A 16,813-nucleotide genomic window follows, 5' to 3' on the forward strand; every position below is an offset into this window, starting at 1 on the left:
TGCTGTCCAAGAGTGCTGCATAAAAATCTCAACCAGATTAATAACTACTGGGCCAGAACTTCTCTCAGCCTGTCACCCACTTGGGTGCCATCCCCCACTCCCCAAACCCAAACCTTTTTGTAGGTGGTTTCCCCAGAAGCATCCACACTTCGATGACCAATCCTCTTTCCTTGGCCTGGCTGTCCTGGCAGTGAGGGGCCCTGCAAGGAGAGCACAGGGACAGTCAGGGCACAGGCTGAGCTGCCACCAAGCACATACAGAGCAGCACAGCCACACTCCCACACTGTACTGCACACAGGGATCATGGTGAACACCCTGCAGAGTGCCAACAGGTGAAACTGAAGCTCTTTGAATTACACCTCCACCCCTGAAGATGAGTTAGAATAGCAACACTCCACCTGACACCCCCACTGCTCGCTGCAGAGCCCTCAGCGAAGACGCCGAGCTCGGAAAAGATCCAGCTGCCAAGGTTCCCCTGGTGCTTGACTGCAGTTCCCATTGATTTAAAACAGTGATGTATTAAATCAAACAGCCACAGAGACTTATTCTTAAAATCCCACGCCCTCAGGTGTCACACTGACACCTCGGGTTTTGCTGGAGAGATCAGAGCCAGCTGATGGGGACAGCCCAGCCCCACTCACACTGAGATAATCCATTTAAGCAAGATCTCATCTGTTTACAATTCCAAGGCTGAGCCCACACAGGGTGAACCACAGCAATGTCTCTTCCACAAGTTCTGAAGTTTACAGAAATGCTATAGACTGCCAGCACTTCAGGGTGACAACAAACCTGCTCCTGTCCCCTTCTCCTCTCCTACCTCTGAGTCTGCCTAGGCCTTTCTTTGCCAACCCAGAAGGTAGCAGGTTGTGGCTGCTCCTTTAACAGCCTGGTGTAACCAGGTGTTGGAAGTTCCCTGCAGCTCCTTTTGCAGCCCTAGGGACTCTCGGCTCCACCACCAGTCACCACTGCACCCACACCCAAGCTCTCTGCCAGCTGATCCCCATGGATCCTGGAGCCCACCAGACAGCTAGAAATGCTGGTTAGAGACCAGCACCATTTTGGGGGTTGCTACATTGCAGAACAGCTCTGGATGTTCCTTTGAATAACATGCAGAGATCCAAGGTCACCTCCCAAGTGACACTGTTCCATCCCTGTCCCTCTTGAGTTCTGCACAGACCCAGCTCCAAACCAACTGTTCCAGCAGACAATGGATAATTTTGCTCAGACTAAGAAGTTCTTTGTACTTGAGCTTTTGATCAAGAGCTTGCAGTTATTTCTGGTCAATCTGCTCGTACTTCTCACACTAAGGGGCAGTCTGAGCTCTCCTTCAAAAATCCCATTTCCTACCCGATTTTATTGGCAGGGCCAGCCTTGCTTCTGAGCACTCCCCCTCCAGCAGCTGTGAGCAGCAGCACAGCTCAGCCTCTCCTTCCACCAACCCCTCGGATTTTACTCCATGCAAGCCCCAGCTGGGCTGTCCTGCCTTGCCAGTGGCTCCTCATCATCCTCCCAACATGATGAGCAGACACAGGCAGGGGACGGGACTGCCATCCTAGGAATTGCAGTGACAAAAGTCTCTTCCAGTCTCCTGCTCTGCCTGTGGCTGTTTCCAGGGCAAGAAAAAGTGGCCCTGTTTGTGCATTGAATGATGCAACCACAGCAGCTGAGCTTCCCAGTACACATATTCCTGTGCAGGTACAAAAGAATCAAGTGTCACATTCCAGGCAATTTTCTGGGGAGATTTTGCTGTTCATGTATACAAATGCTCATCATCACAGGTGAAAAATGGGATGGGGGATATAAAAACATTTGATCAAACAAAAATCATTTGAACATGATGCCCTAAACCATGAGTGTGGGTTTCAGGGAACAGCTTTCAGGCACAGAGCCTCCTACTAGATTCCCTGCTGCCAACTGTGAGGAGTTTTGCTCCAGAAGGTAACAGTGACTCAGAACCTGTGACCTGGAATATCTACAAGAGAAGATGAGTCTCTGGAGATGTTCCCCTGTTTAAGGGCTTCAAAAATCACAGCCTCCCCAATTCACTCCCAGTGGGTGAGTGTGGGAATAAGAAAAATAGAAACTTCCACGGACATGGAAAGGTTTGATTTGCAGCCTTGGGAGAAGCTGGGTTTGATGTAAAAATACAATACACAGACATTAAGCAGAAAAAACATGAACTTATGTTTCTATAGCTGTAAGTAGGAATATGCCTTAAGTAAGTGAGAAACTGTACTGGGTAAGGTAGTGAAGGGTTTATAATGTAGGGGTGTGGTTGTATAGAGTAAGTTAAGAGTTTAGAAGTTATAAGAAGCATATGTGTATATGTGTGATAATAGCCCACTGGATAGAAGTATCCACAGTGCAGCAGAAGTAGGTAAAGGTGATAGGTTAGAAAAGCAAAATAAACCCTGCGGCAACCGTCTGTTGGTTTAGAAAGTTATGTATTGTCTTGTAACAAAGAGCTTGCGACTACTTTGAGCTATGGCTGACTGCCTGCTCCTCTAAAATCTCACAGCCTCTAAGACATGTTCATCTGAGCAATAAATCGTTCTTAGCCAGAAAATAGTCCCATCCCTTCATTAAAAGCAGTAACAACGACAGGTAAGACTCACCACAGAGGCCTGGGGATGCCCAATGCATGCACTCTCCAGTTCCCACCTCCAGGTGCTGGTGTGGGAGAGGTGCCCCCAAGTCACTGATGCAGAGGCATCATGGATCACACAGCCAAAACTGGCCACATGATGGGCACAATCCCCCCACATCCCTTCTGTGGCTGCACTGATGCAATGAAGGGACCCCAGAGACCTGCCATTAATTTTATTTCTCTGAAATAACAGATACAGATTTTGTAGTAATCTTATAAATATTTTGAAATGCAGTTTTGCTCAGAAAAGGCAGGCAGTAGAGTTTCCTAGAACTCTGTGTTCTCATTTCTCAACACAGGACTGACAAACCCAGCTTTACACATCTCACCTCAGTGATGGCTGTCTTCTTTGGGCCCAGACCTGCAGACAAAAGGGAAGAGCATCAGGAGAAGTAGGGACATCCAATAAAAACTCCCAACCCAACCACCAAAACTCCTAGAAAACAGCTCAAAGCTTTGTCTTTTCAAGTACAGCAGCCAGCCTTTAGAGCAGCTGGTTTTATTCAGTTTTCAGCTTCACCAGTTCAGGAATCTGATGGTACAGGAGTCACCCGAACAATTTCATATTCAGAAGCACAAAAATGCACATTTTTTCCCAGCAACAGCATTTCCTAGAGGCTTCAGCAGAGAGGTCGTGCAAATCTCTGCTGCCCCATTAGGCAATGGGTCCACACTACACTGAAGAGTTGGATCCACACAGAAACCCAGAGACACTCCTAAAACTGTTTTCCAGCCACTCAGAAGGCACTTGACAAACTACATTGATAATTGAATATATTTATAGAATCCTATGTCCAAATATATCACACAAATGAATGCATCATTTATCTTTATCGCTGCCTCAGGAGAAGCCACTGCTGCTCCATTACAGCCAACAGTGGAAATCAGGGTTTTGCCTTAACCTTTTAGGTATAAAATCAGAGCTGGAAACACATGCCCAAACCCTCTGACATGAGGCCATCTCCCATTTCCTAGCCTGAGTTTGTTTTCCTGAGTTTTTCTGAGCCCAAGTTTGCAAGAAGTCCCTTAATTTCAGACAGCAGGGAGCACAGGCTCCTGTGTGGAACATGAGACTGTGAGATCCAGCCCAGATGGCTCCTGAGAGTGACCATGAAGGATCAAGAGCTACTGGAGAGGAGCTCCCCACACCACCCCAGCACCTCTGTGTGCACAGAGCAGTTCTCATGGGGGAGACTCCTGCACAGAACACAAACCCAAGGGACAGCTGTAAGGCCTGACTTCCACATATGAGTCTGCCACTCCCTGCTCCTGTCCTACAGTGTTCCTAGAGGCACAGATCCTTAGCAACCCATAATCCTTCAGAAAGGGCTTAAATTTGCAAAAGACCATTGCGTGCAGTTTTGCGTTCATCTACATTCAAATTAGGGGGTGGTCTTCTCTGGGAGGGAGTGGATGTCCTCTGTCCCTCCTGGCTGGAGAGCGGGAAAAGCCCAAGAGCCTCCAACCCAACTTCTGCTGCTTCAGCATCTCCCCCATTTGGTGAAGGAAGAACTTTGAGGGTTTACCCATGGTACCTGTTCAAGCCCCTCAAAGAGAAGCAGTGACGCTGCTCCAGGGCTTGTTTCAGAAGGAGCCTCAGCAAGAACCTGGGCATCAGAACCTGAAGGAGCTCCAGGAGAGCTGGAAAGGGACTTTGGACAAGGGCCTGGAGAGACAGAACAAGAAGGAATGGCTTCCTACTGCCAAAGGACAGGGTTAGATGGGATATTGCAAAGAAATTCTCCCCTGTGAGGATGGTGAGGCCCTGGCACAGGGTGCCCAGCACAGCTGTGGCTGCCCCTGGATCCCTGGCAGTGTCCAAGGCCAGGCTGGACAGGGCTTGGAGCACCCTGGTCTACAGGAAGGTTGCCTTGCCCATGGCAGGCGGTAGAACAAGATGAGCTGTAAGGTTCCTTCCAACCCAAAACATTCCAAGATTCCACGATAATGGGATGACAGCACCAGGGAAGTGTGTGACTCAGTCACATTTTGGAAAATATTTCAGACTCCGGAAAGCAAATAAACAACAAACCCACCAAAAAACCCTTGGTGATCACAGGGGAGATGAAGCTGCTCTGACTCAGAAGTGCTGCAGGTGTCTCACCATCCTGATCTCCACAAACTGGGCAGTTCCTCACATGAAACAGGTCTTGTCAGGTGGCATTTGGAGCTGTCTGCAGAGCACCCCTGGGCCTGCAGCCCGGCCTGGGGGCAGAGCCAGGGTGGCACGGGAAGAGTCACTTCTTGTTATTCTCTTTTAAACAGAGCCCAACTCCTACCTCAGAAATAGCCACTGAAATGCCACTCCCAGTGCTGCACAATCCCACTGCAAAGGGGCAGAGAGGAGTGAGCAGAGTGGGACCCCAAAGGGTGCAGAGCAGCTCCCTCGGACACACACTCAGGCTGGGCCCTCAGTGAGGGGTGTCACTGACACGGGTGGGTGACACACACCACAAGGGACACAAACCCTGTCACTCCTCCAGCTCTCAGACTGCAGCACCACATGGCCCAGGACCACTGCGAGCTCAAATTGTGCTGAAAAATTCCTTCTTTGGCCTAAGCCAACACAATTTTGTGATCATTGAACAAAACACCCTGCAATGGCCCAGAGAGTGGGAAATACGGCTCTGAGTGAGCATTTAGCTAATGAACTTCCAGGGCACAAGCTGAAGCAGCACTTCCAGACCATGGGGGAATCCAAAGGAGCTAATGCTGCTCCAGACTGAGCACTGGAAATCACTGTGAACACAGCACAGCTCAGGGCCCTGGGCTGGGGGAACACGCTCTCTCCTGCATGGCTGCCACTGCTCTCCTGCTGCACTAAGCTCGTTTCTGCACTTTGTCACAATTCCAGAACAGGAGATTATCTTTAATTTTGTGATAATTACCACAAGCCACTTTCATTCCCAGCTTTTAAGTGTCTGCTGCTGTACACGTACCAAACGTGGAAACAACACCAACCATCCACACAAAGGAAATGTATTGGAGGGAAGGAACCACAGATCTCAGGGAGGGATGATGCCTGACGTGGGCAAGAGCAACCCCAGCAAAACTTCCCTCTGCCCCTACCACTAATAAAAAGTAATCAGCTTTATAAAATCAACTTGTCTAGTCAGAAAATGTAAAAATCATCCCCTGGCTCCTCTGTGCATGGCACATGGCTGTGCTCGGCTCAAACAAGCTGACAGATGGTCTGGCAAAATCTGATTTAACTCCAGCTCCAGGGGTTATTGAGCCACGAGGCAGCGCTGGGGCTTGCGGGAGCGCTGCTGCGGGAAGTTTCGACACTTAACGAGCTAATTGAAATAATTCTGATCCGATTTGGGGTGGCTTACCAGGCCGTGCTCAGAAATGGGATGAGAGGCTCTTGGAGGGAAACCCTGAGATGAAACCCCAACTTTCTGCCCTGCCTCCAGTCTGTGCCTGGGCTCTGCCAGGCACTTCATGCACGCTTGACCTGCTGCCTTCAGTTCTGTTCTCATCCATGCAGGGCTTCGAGTGACCCTGTCCCAGTGCTTGAGCCTCTGTGCAGCCTCTGAAATAAACACTTCAGTTGTGGCATTCAGCATTCCCATCTCAGACTTTACTTGTGTTTTTTCCATATTCACAGTCACATTGGATGTCTCCACCTCTAAGCTGACGCCCTGCAGGACAGGCAGGAATTTCCTCCTGGAAAGCCTCTGCACAGGAGAAGGCTCAAGTTTCAGCTCTACCAGCCAGAGGAGCAAAACCTCCACAAGGTAAGGGTGGGCAGGCCCTGGCACAGGGTGCCCAGAGCAGCTGTGGCTGCTCCTGAATCCCTGGAAGTGTTCCAGTCCATGTTGGATGAGGCTTGGAGCAAACTGGGATAGGTGGAGCAAACTGTGGAAGGTGTCCCTTCCACTCCCTCCAAACCAGCAGAGGCAGGTTGACTTGCCAAAACCCTTCATCATCAAAACAGGCATTAGAGGCTTCTGTCCACTGGAAAGGAATTCCTTAAAAGGTTTACAAAAATCCAGCAGAAGGCAAATTTAAGATCACAGAATATCCCGAATATCCTAGTGGGATCCTAGAATCCTTCCAGAGTGGGAAGGCACCCACAAGGACCACTGAGCCCAGCCCCTGTCCCTGCACAGCCACCCCAACAACCCCACCCTGAGCACCTCTGGGAGCGCTGTCCAAACGCTCCTGGAGCTCTGGCAGCCTTGGCACCATTCCCTGGGGAGCCTGGGCAGTGCCCACATGATCGAATAACGAAGTTTTCTTTATATACACAGACATATATTTATAAATTTTAAGTATTTGATGCTTTATGATGCCCTAGAGAAGTCAAACAAATCTGAATAACCAGTGGACTCCTTTCTCTGATCAGAACTGCTGCTGCATCTTTACTAAAAGCTTCACTTTATTTAAGGGTTTATAAGGACATCCAATGTGACTGGAACTAAAAATACATGAAAATAGAAATGCTACATAAGCTCCTTGGCTGGAGGCTGCAACAGCGTGACGCTCCCAGAAATCCAGCACACCAGAGACTTGCAGTTTGCCACTTGCACCCAGCCTGGTCTGGTGGAAGGTGTCCCAAAGGAGTGTGCCTATCTCATTTTTCACTTTCTCCATTGAGAACAAGACAATGTGACACAGCTGAGCAGCCCATTTGGACAATGAGGGGATGTGGAGACTGTAACCAGGACATGATTCCCTGCTCCATCTGACCCCTAATATAGACTTGCTCAGTCAATGCCTTATAGGCAAAGGCAGGAACAAGAATGCCAAGACAGGAGCTGTGGAAGTTGAAGTCCCTACACATGTATTGCTATATATACAGGCAGAAGGGATGGAAATTAAACATATCCATCAAAAGAGACCACTGTTACTACCTGTAAGAGACTGCTGGTAAAAACAAATTAAAATTAAGGGAGACTGGGGGAAAGTGATTCAGCAAATGATGGAATGGTATGGGTTGGAAGGGACCTTAAAGTTCATCTCATTCCACCCCTTGCCATGGGCAGGGACACCTTCCTATAGACCAGGGTGCTCTGAGCCCCCTCCCTGGACACTTCCAGCAATGGGGCAGCCACAGCTGCTCTGGGCACCCTGTGCCAGGACCTCAGCACCCTCACAGGGAAGCATTTCTTTGCAATATTCCATCCATCCCTGCCCTCTGACAGGTCATTCCTCCTTGTTCTGTCCCTCCAGGCCCTTGTCCAGAGTCCCTCTCCAGCTCTCTTGTAAGCCAGAAAACACTCCTGAGCTGGGAAGCAGTCCCTGAGCCAGAGCAGCAGCCAGCAGAAGCATCAGGCTGTGTCTCAAGGCACAGACAAAAGCAATCCCTGAATTTTTTCTCACATGCCACACATGTGGCTCCAGCTCCCAGCACACGGAGCAGCAGCACAGGGCAGTCCTGGGAGGGGAGGGGACACCACAGGGAGCAGGAGCTGGCTGAGCCACCCCCCAGAGAAGGCAGCTGAGTACAACCTGCCCTTCCCAGGCATCTACATCTGATCAATAAACATATTTTCTTCCCATAATCCAACACAATTTTATTCAGATGAGAATAATCAAGTAAGGCACAAAATTAAATTAAAATGTTGGGGGTTTCTTTCCCCTTATATGTGCCATCTCTTGGTATTATAAAGAGCTGTGGCTGTTCAGCACCCTGGGCGTGGATCACTGCTCCTGCCATCTGAGAACTTGGAGAACTAAGACAGAAATAAAGCAACCTGAGATAAATTCTGCTTGTTATGTAGAACCTACACAAAGCTTTACCATCTAAATGTATCTATTTTCCCTGCAGCACTGCCAGACTGACTTTTGGGATCATCCACACAAAACTGGTGCTGGTCAAACCCAGCCAAACCTCTCTACTCCCTGGTTCACCCCAAAACTCATCTCAGTGCTCAGGCAAGGCTGGCTCCATCCCTATGGGCAAGCACACAGGGGGAGGAGAGGCCTGGCTCTGATGCACCTGCAGCACAGGTAGCTCAACATTCCTCAGGACACTTCAGCCAGCATCCACAGTCCAGCAGCTATCTGCAGCAGAAATGCTGGCAGCACCGGGCAGCAGCCAAACTGGGCTACCAGGAGTAGCCAGAGAGAAATAATCCTGTTTAATCCCACCTCAGCCACCCTGACCTCCTCCCTGTCCTCTGCTCCTTCTTGTCACCCACATGGGCTCTGTGCCTTGTTTGAAGCACACAGGAGCCACCTTCACACAAAACAACATTTGCACACCAGGATCTGCTGCCCCAGCTCCGTGTGCTGCGCTCTTCCCATGGCCTTTGTCTTGTTTTCCTCAGCAGAAACACTGGGGATGGGAACAGCAAGGCTTGTACAAATAAATGGCTTGTACAAACGAAGGGAAAGAGCTTAATGTGCAGGCTGGGCCTCGGGGCACTGCTGTGCTACCTGCTGAGAGCAGTGACACGGCTGACCCCTCCTTTCCACCCCGGGCATGGACATGCTCTTCCATTAAGCGGAGACAGACAGGCACAGGGAGCCCCAGCCACCCCCTCAGGTTTCTGACCCCCAGACTCCAGAAGCTGCTCCCCTGCTAGCACTGAACCTGTATTTTACAGCCCAGCTCAGCTGATCAAAGCAAACTTCCAGCTTATGGAGCATCAGCACTGCCAGGCACTGCCACAAAAGGATGTTCTGCAGTAAAGGCATCTACCAGCCTGGTTTATTTTTGGGTTTATGCAGAAACTCTTTCTGCCTCAAAAATAAATCCATTTATCCCAGCTCAAGAGGCAGGGCAGGAGATGAAGACGCAAGCAGGGAGTTAACACGTCCCTTCCTCATCGTCAGCTGCAGGTGCCAGCACATCCGGGGGGCAGCATCCCGGGTGCAGCCCTCCCCAGGCAGCTGAGCCAGGACATCACCACGCTGGAACGTTTCCTTAACAACTCCCTGGAAAAGCACTTACAGCACCAAAGCCCAATTACAGTGAGGAACAAGCAGGACAAGACCAGGGAAATGAAATTCAAAAAGAACTGATTTGTTTTCTTGTTTTGGATCAGCTGCATGTAGAAAAAGGACAATTTTGGAGTGCTGAGCCCAAAGCGTGTGACACAGTGACAAAAAGCACAACAAAAATCTCATCAAAAGCAGCACACAATAGCTGCCACCCAGCAGCAGAACAGGCTGCAGCCGCTCGCCTCAGTAATTATGCAATCCAGTGGGATGTTCGGGCAAACATCTGCTCCATGGGAAAGGTGCAGCCTTATCTGAACACCGTGTTCCTGCTCCCTTCCACACGCTGGCCACAGGAGGATTGTGCAGGGAGGAACACAGGCTCCCAGCACGTCCCCCCCGGGCAGTGGGGGCAGGCAGGGGAGGCTCCCAAGGTCGGACACCCAGCAGCAGCCTGGGAATGCCTGGGAATATTGGCCTCTTCCATCCTTCTGGCCTTTTCTATCCTTCTGGCTTCTCTGTTTATTACAACCTGCAAGCCCTATCTGCCTACCAGCACTCACAACAAAGCTGGACCAGGATTAGAGACGGCAAACATGGAGCAGGAAGTGTCACCTCTGCAGGACCGAGCCAGTTCTGTGCCTGTGATGACACTCAGGCACAGAGGTGCCGCACTAAAACCACGACGCCAATTTAGAGCAGGGCCATAAAAGGCTGAAGGACTTTGAAGCCACATTCCTCACAATCATCCAGAAGAGCCAGAGCAACATTCAGCTGCCCTTACCTTTGTTCAAGGGAAGGATAAGCTTCAAATCCCCTACTAGCAGGTTACAACCCACTGACTCTGCTCACTCCAGCATGTCCTGCCTGCCCAGAGCTGTGGTTTGGCAGCAAGAGGACACAGAACCTCCTGCTGCCTTTCTAGCTGTGTTGCAAAACCACTGGGGACCTGAATGTAGCACATGACCCCAGGAAGCCCCTGGGACTCTATTCTGTGTGCTCAGATGGAGTTTCCAGCTGCCACAAGGTCCCTGAGATCCACTTCCAAAACCCAGGTCAGAGAAGCACAAGGCAGTGAAGAAATTCACTTCCCTCCTTCATTTTCCAAGCATCCCCCTGCCTGCAGACTCCTGCTGAGAAGCAGGATCCAGGACCTTTAACACGTCCTACCTATGTGCAAGGAAGGAGCCTCACCTCCATCCTCCAATATGCTGCTCTCCCAATGCCACTAATAAAGAGGGAGAAGCTTGACCTGACTAATCCGAGGTTACACCCTGCCTGCCACAGCCAGAACAGTTGTTCTGTCCCAAATACCCAGGGTTTCCATCGTGGCACAGCTCAGGGCTTTGGCTGCTTGGGGCTTAGTGTCAGCCCATAGCACCTCCCAGCCAGGTAGGGATTAGTGCTGTGGAGCCTCTGCACCAGCCAGGCTCCTTTTGGAACTTGCTGGCTCTGTGAGGACACCTCAAGGCAGGTGCCAGGCAAAGGACACGGAACTGCTAGCTGGAAAAAGGATATATTCACTGTGCTCAATCCCAAAATTTCTTATGCTGATGAATACCACAGTATTGTAATTGAGAGGACAAACCCCCTTTAACTAGAGCAGGAGGATGCCTTTGCACATCAGCTCGGCTCCCTTTCCAATATTCCTTCTCTGGGTATCCTGCAAAGGATTTCAGCCTGTCTGGGGGAGCACTGGCAATGCAAAGGAATCATTCCAGCTGCCTGCAGGAGCAGCAGCACAGCAGACACCACGAGAGTTGGACTGCAGGCTGCATGAGACAGTGACAAACTATCCCCCCAACTTTATCTCTCTGCCCTGTCTCCCTCCAGGAGGGCTCCATCAGATAATTCATAACTTCCACTATTTAAAAGTGTGTTCCTCAAACAAGACTGGCCCCCTTGCTCACTCACCAGCAGGAATTATTCAAATCTAATTTAGCCTGAGAATACAAGACTGCAACCCACGAAAGATATCCACCATTTTCTGACATTCTAAAAAAACATGTTGAAGTCCAGTCACTTCAGTCAAAGAAGGTAAGGAAATCTATTTGATGTTTCCCAATAATCACCTACCACAACACCAGGACACAGAGATGTCACCACAGTCAGCACAACTTTAAATCTGTGGTATCTCAGCATCTCAACCAACAGCAGCCCCCAAAGGGAAAACAGCTGTTCTGACTGCAGGCCACCCTCCACAGACATCCCAAAGGTGCACCTGGATTTTTACCTAGTGGGGCATTTCCCGATTTACTCTGTAGCCAAAGCTGCTCGGCTAAATCCTGTGAGATTTAATTCCACTCTGGCTAACATCACCTGACAGAGATTTTCTGAGGGTGCTCAAGCACTGGAGACTTGAAAGGGGATTTCAGAGCAAGGTTACGTACAACATGCGTCACTGGAGATAAAGTCCTTGTACCCAGCCCGATGGGAGCAGCCAACAAACTCCTTCACCAAACACTTCCAGGCTGCCACAGGTGCTGCTGACAACACTGCAATGTGGAGCTTTGCATCCCAATGCTGAGGACAAGGCCTGGATTGGAAAGGAGGCAGGGACATGTCTAACTTCTACCTGTTTAAAAAACAGATGTCCAGGCAAAAGCATTAAGTTGCATTTCCAGTTTTTAGAGTGTGAGTTTGTGATACAGCCCTCTAAGAGCACATCCTCTGCACAACTCAGACATGGTTTTCAAGTTGACCAGGTACCAATGAAAACACACAGCTAAGAAAACATGCTTAAAAAAGCAGAGCAGTGACACATCCAGTCAAGGTTTGACTTGATAATCTTGCAGGTCTTTTGCAACCTAATGGTTCCATGATTCTATGACCTACTTCTAAATAAACCTGAGTTTTGCTGATGTAAAAAGGAGAAACCCGAGCTCTCCAGGCTGCAGATACAGCTCATTTGAGTCGGTTTCTTGGCCTCATTCAAAACTCACTCTTCCAACTCTACTCCTTCCCATCAGCATGTCCTGTGCCTGCCTGGCAGCACCTCACCACCCTTGCGGCCTGTGCCTCTCCTGCACCACCCATCCAGATCCCAGAGCACAACAAAGTGAGGGCTGGCCAGCTCTTCAGGTGCAAACTCTGCTTAATCCATCCCAGCTACTGCAAATTCTTTCCTCCAGGTAGATCCAGATGGATCCTGGGCTGCATTGATAGAATTGTGACCAGCAGATTGAGGAAGGGGATTCTGCTCCTCCACCCCACTCGTGTGAGGTCTGGGGTCGAACATCAACAAGATATGGAGCTGCTGGAGCAAGTCCAGAGAACCTCTGGAGCAAGAGCAGGAGGCCCTCTGCTCTGAAGCTGAGGGTGTTCACCTGGGCAAGGCTCCAGGGATATATATCTCTGGGAGAGCTCAGAACTCCTTGCAGGGCCTAAAGGTGCTCCAAGAGAGCCAGAGAGGAACTTTGGACAAGGGCTTAGAAGGACAGGACAAGGGGGAATGGCTTCCCACTGCCAGAGGGCAGGGTTACATGGGATATTGGGAAGAAATTTTTGGCTGTGAGGGTGGTGAAGCCCTGGCACATGATGTCCTCAGGAGCTGTGGCTGTCCAGCCCTGGCAGTGTTCAAGCTCAGGCTGGATGGGGCTTGGAGCAACCTGGTCTAGTGGAAGGTGTTGCATGGCAGGCGATGGAACAAGATGAACATTAAGGTCCCTTCCAACCCAAACTATTCTGTGATTCCATGATCCCTCCCCTCCCTGGACATGCCAACACCTTCTCTCTTCCCCAGACTGAGGGGGCTGGTAGCCAGGAGGGGTCCTGAGCCTCCAGTCTTCACCCCAACTGGGGCTCTGTGAGCCAACATTCCCCAGAGCTGCAGCAGCAGCTCTGGACAGACAGGTCACTGTGCTGTCAGACTCAGGAATGACCTCCAGGGCAAAAGCTACTGACACAAGGTGTGAGGAGTTGGAGGTTAAGAATAAATTTACATTATTGCTCATTACCATGTTCTTTTCTCACCAGCCTAGCTAAGGCCTTCTGCTCTCTGTGACTCAAGTGTTTGGGTCAGGTGCTCCTGCTCTGCTCTCACAAAGGCACCTGAACAGATGGAAGAAAACAAACCACAGCACAACAAGCTCCAAAGATGGAGTGTGCTGCCAAAAATTGTAACTCAAAGTTTCAGCAAGTCTCTCCTCTCCCTGGGATCCTGGCTGTACCATGGTAGCCAGTGACTCAGCTAGGAGCTGGAAAGGAGATACCTAAAAAACAATGACATTTCAAAAAATACTTCTAGAGCTCTTACTAGGAAATTTGAACAGGTGAAACACACAAAGAGGGCACGAAGAGACAGCCTGCTGCCCACGCTGGGCTACAGGGATGTCTCAGTTGCACTGAGACCAGGGACAGCCTCCTGCAGTGCAGGCAGCCAGAGCTGAAGGACAGGCTGGCTCTGGCACACACCTGCAGCCTGCTCAAAGCTGGGGCAGAAAAGAGCTTCTTCTGAAGGACTTGCACTCAAGAGGCTGAGCCAGGAATTTATTACTTCTATTTAACCAAGTGCAGCAATGCCCATTTATTTATTCATTTGGGAACCAGATCTCCAGACTCTGCACAGGTATGTGCCCAAACAAAGATGCAAAAGAAGAAAGAGCAAAATCCAAAAGAGCACTCAGGCTCCCAAAGTGCTGCTCAGGCAGAACTGAGGCTTTGCTGAGCTTGTTCTCCTAAACTCCTGCAGGCCCCCAGGTGCTGAGGACCCTGCAGATTGCTGGCACTGTTTTCCCCAAGGCTGAGCACACACTTGTACCCAGCACAGCCACAAACCACTCTGGGAGCAGCACCAGCTTGGGTTGAGCTTGCAGAGGCCACGGGAGTGCCTCACCTTGGTATTCCTGCATTGCACAGGACAGAGGAGGGGTCAAGGTCTCTCTGAAGTGATGTGGTTTCTAGGATGAGTCTGATAGATGAAAGACAACAAGTTACCTTGGATTTGAACCCCAGCCAGCTGGGTCACCTCTCTTCCCAGCTTTCCAGAGCCTCCAGATCTTGCGCTGTGGGTTTCAGGGCAGCTCTACTCCAGCGAGGAGGAGGAGGAAAGGCATGCCTTAAACAGAGAGAACTACAACTAGAGAATATTGACTGACTACAACTAAGAATATTCCTGTCCCACATAGGATTGGCAAGACCGCTCTGCCCAGGTAGGATGTGCAGGTGGGGTGAACCCAGCCTTAACCAGGGAGGCAGAAAGCAAGTTTGGGCATCAAGCTTGAATTCCCAAGACAATGACTGCAAAAACACAAGTGACCACCTCAGGAAGAGCCCAGGCTGGCTGCCTACACAGCTCATAAATGTGCACTGAAATCACTTTGTAAGCTCCAGATGCAACTGGGAACAACTTCTGATCTCCAAGGTTCTCAAACAGGGCCCTGAACAACTTGTGCCCTTCTCAGGGCTTTACTCAGCATCTGCCCAACACAAGGAGAAACTTGAGATGCCATATGAATCATAGAAACATTAAGGCTGGAAAAGACCTCCAACATCATCAGGCCTAACCTCTGATTGAAGCTCATCATGCCCACTAAACCATACAGCCAAGTGCCATTTCTACTTGTTTTTTGAACACTTCCAGGGATATCATCACCACCACTGTTCTGGGTAGTCTGTCAAAGCCTGACCACCCTTTCAGTGAGGAAATTTTCCCAGTGTCCAACCTGAACCTCCCCTAGGCCACCTTGAGACCGTTTCCTCTCCTCCTGTCCCTGTTCCCCTGGAGCAGAGCCTGATCCCACCCCAGCTGTCCCCTCCTGTCAGGAGCTGTGCAGAGCCACAAGGTCCCTCCTGAGCCTCCTTTGCTCCAGGCTGAGCCCCTCCAGCTCCCTCAGTTGCTCCTGGTGCTCCAGCCCCTTCCCCAGCTCTGTTCCCTTCTCTGGACACGCTCCAGCCTCTCAATGCCCTTCTTGTTGCCCAAAACTGACCCCAGGACTCGAGGCAGGGCCTCAGCAGGGCCCAGCACAGGGGGACAGTCACTGCTCTGGTCCTGCTGGCCACACAACTCAAGCCAGCAGCATGGAGTGAATTTCAGCTTAATATTTCTGAACTACACAGAAGAACCTCATGAATTCTTTAACACTGTTTGCTAAGACTTCAATAAAACAATAAATAAATTCATTCCCCTGAACCAGAACACTTCAAGTTTGGATCAAACAAACACACACTACCACTGACCTGCAAAAGAGAGGGGGAACAGTACAATCTGCTCCTCGGTTTGGAGACAAACACAAGCCACAGCCAGGCACACTGACATCAAATATTCTCTCTGAAAAGCATCTCCAGGAGGACAACCCAGCTGTGTGCTCAGGCTTCTCCTCCCAACCACCAGCTCTCTGGTTTATGGTGCCGGTTGTGGAGGCAGGAGCAGACAGAGGTGTGTGGTGACGCTGGCCAACATTTACACAGCAGTTCTCAGTGGGGAGTAAAGGATTCTGCAGGCTGACATGGGCAGTCTCATGGCTTAAGGTCTACATTTCCTGGCTCCCGATCCAGATGGCTTCAGCCCCCAGCTCTGTCCCACCAAGGCACAGGTTGAGCTCCTTTCCCACAGCAGGGCAGGAGGGCAGCTGAGAGGCTCAGAGCAGCAGGGGGAAGGTGTCCATGGGAACAGAAGGCAGCTGTGATGAAGCAGAACCATTCTGCAGCTACCACAGCCCCTTTCAAGGATGGGCCTGACCAAGCTCTACGGTTTTGGATGGGTTTCAGTCTTGGCTTCCTCTTCACCAAAATGGGTGCCTTGGTTTTGCCTGCACTTAAAGGTGAGTCATAAGGCAAAGGAGGTTTGGAGACTGTTTTCCTGTCAGGTCAAAAGCAGGCGCTCTAATAGAAAACATGAAGTACTAGGCAGCACTTGCTACTTCTGCCTGCAACACACTCCTTTTTCCTTTAGATGAGCAGCTGCCATTCAGACACATCTTATCCCTCCCTCCCACAGGCCTTGAATTAAGTCATTTTTCACCCCACCTCACCCTTACAGATTAAGTTTTTAACCCACTTCACAGCAAAACTCAGCATTTAAATTTAATTTCTTCAGCTGCTGTAAAAACCGACCTTGTTTCTCTAGGTCACAGTTTGCTCTTCATGCTGGGCACTTCTAGCCTCCTTTCACTCCCAGTATTCAGTTTAGAAAAGATTAAAAATAAATCCAATCTTTGTGTTTTAAAATCTGGGAGTTCAGGGTATGTCTCTGAGATTGTTATAAACCTTAAATCTCATCCCCTGTGGAAGTGCATTGCCATCCCATCCATGCAAAACCAGAGCCTGCACATATTA

General features: G+C 50.1%; 1 protein-coding gene across 7 annotated transcripts in view; it reads right to left on the minus strand.

Moving 5' to 3' along the window:
* PIP5K1C (phosphatidylinositol-4-phosphate 5-kinase type 1 gamma) overlaps window positions 1-16,813 on the minus strand; it is a 52,222-nt gene that overhangs the window by 23,607 nt on the left and 11,802 nt on the right. For all 7 annotated transcript variants that reach the window (XM_030966607.1, XM_030966604.1, XM_030966602.1 and 4 more), the window contains exons 2-3: window positions 2,977-3,008; window positions 114-200 (exon numbers count right to left, since the gene is read on the minus strand). In XM_030966607.1, coding sequence (XP_030822467.1) covers window positions 114-200; window positions 2,977-3,008 — 119 coding nt within the window. The remainder of the gene's footprint in view (window positions 1-113; window positions 201-2,976; window positions 3,009-16,813) is intronic.

The sequence above is a fragment of the Camarhynchus parvulus genome, chromosome 28 (assembly GCF_901933205.1).
Source record: "Camarhynchus parvulus chromosome 28, STF_HiC, whole genome shotgun sequence".
Classification (NCBI taxonomy): domain Eukaryota; kingdom Metazoa; phylum Chordata; class Aves; order Passeriformes; family Thraupidae; genus Camarhynchus; species Camarhynchus parvulus.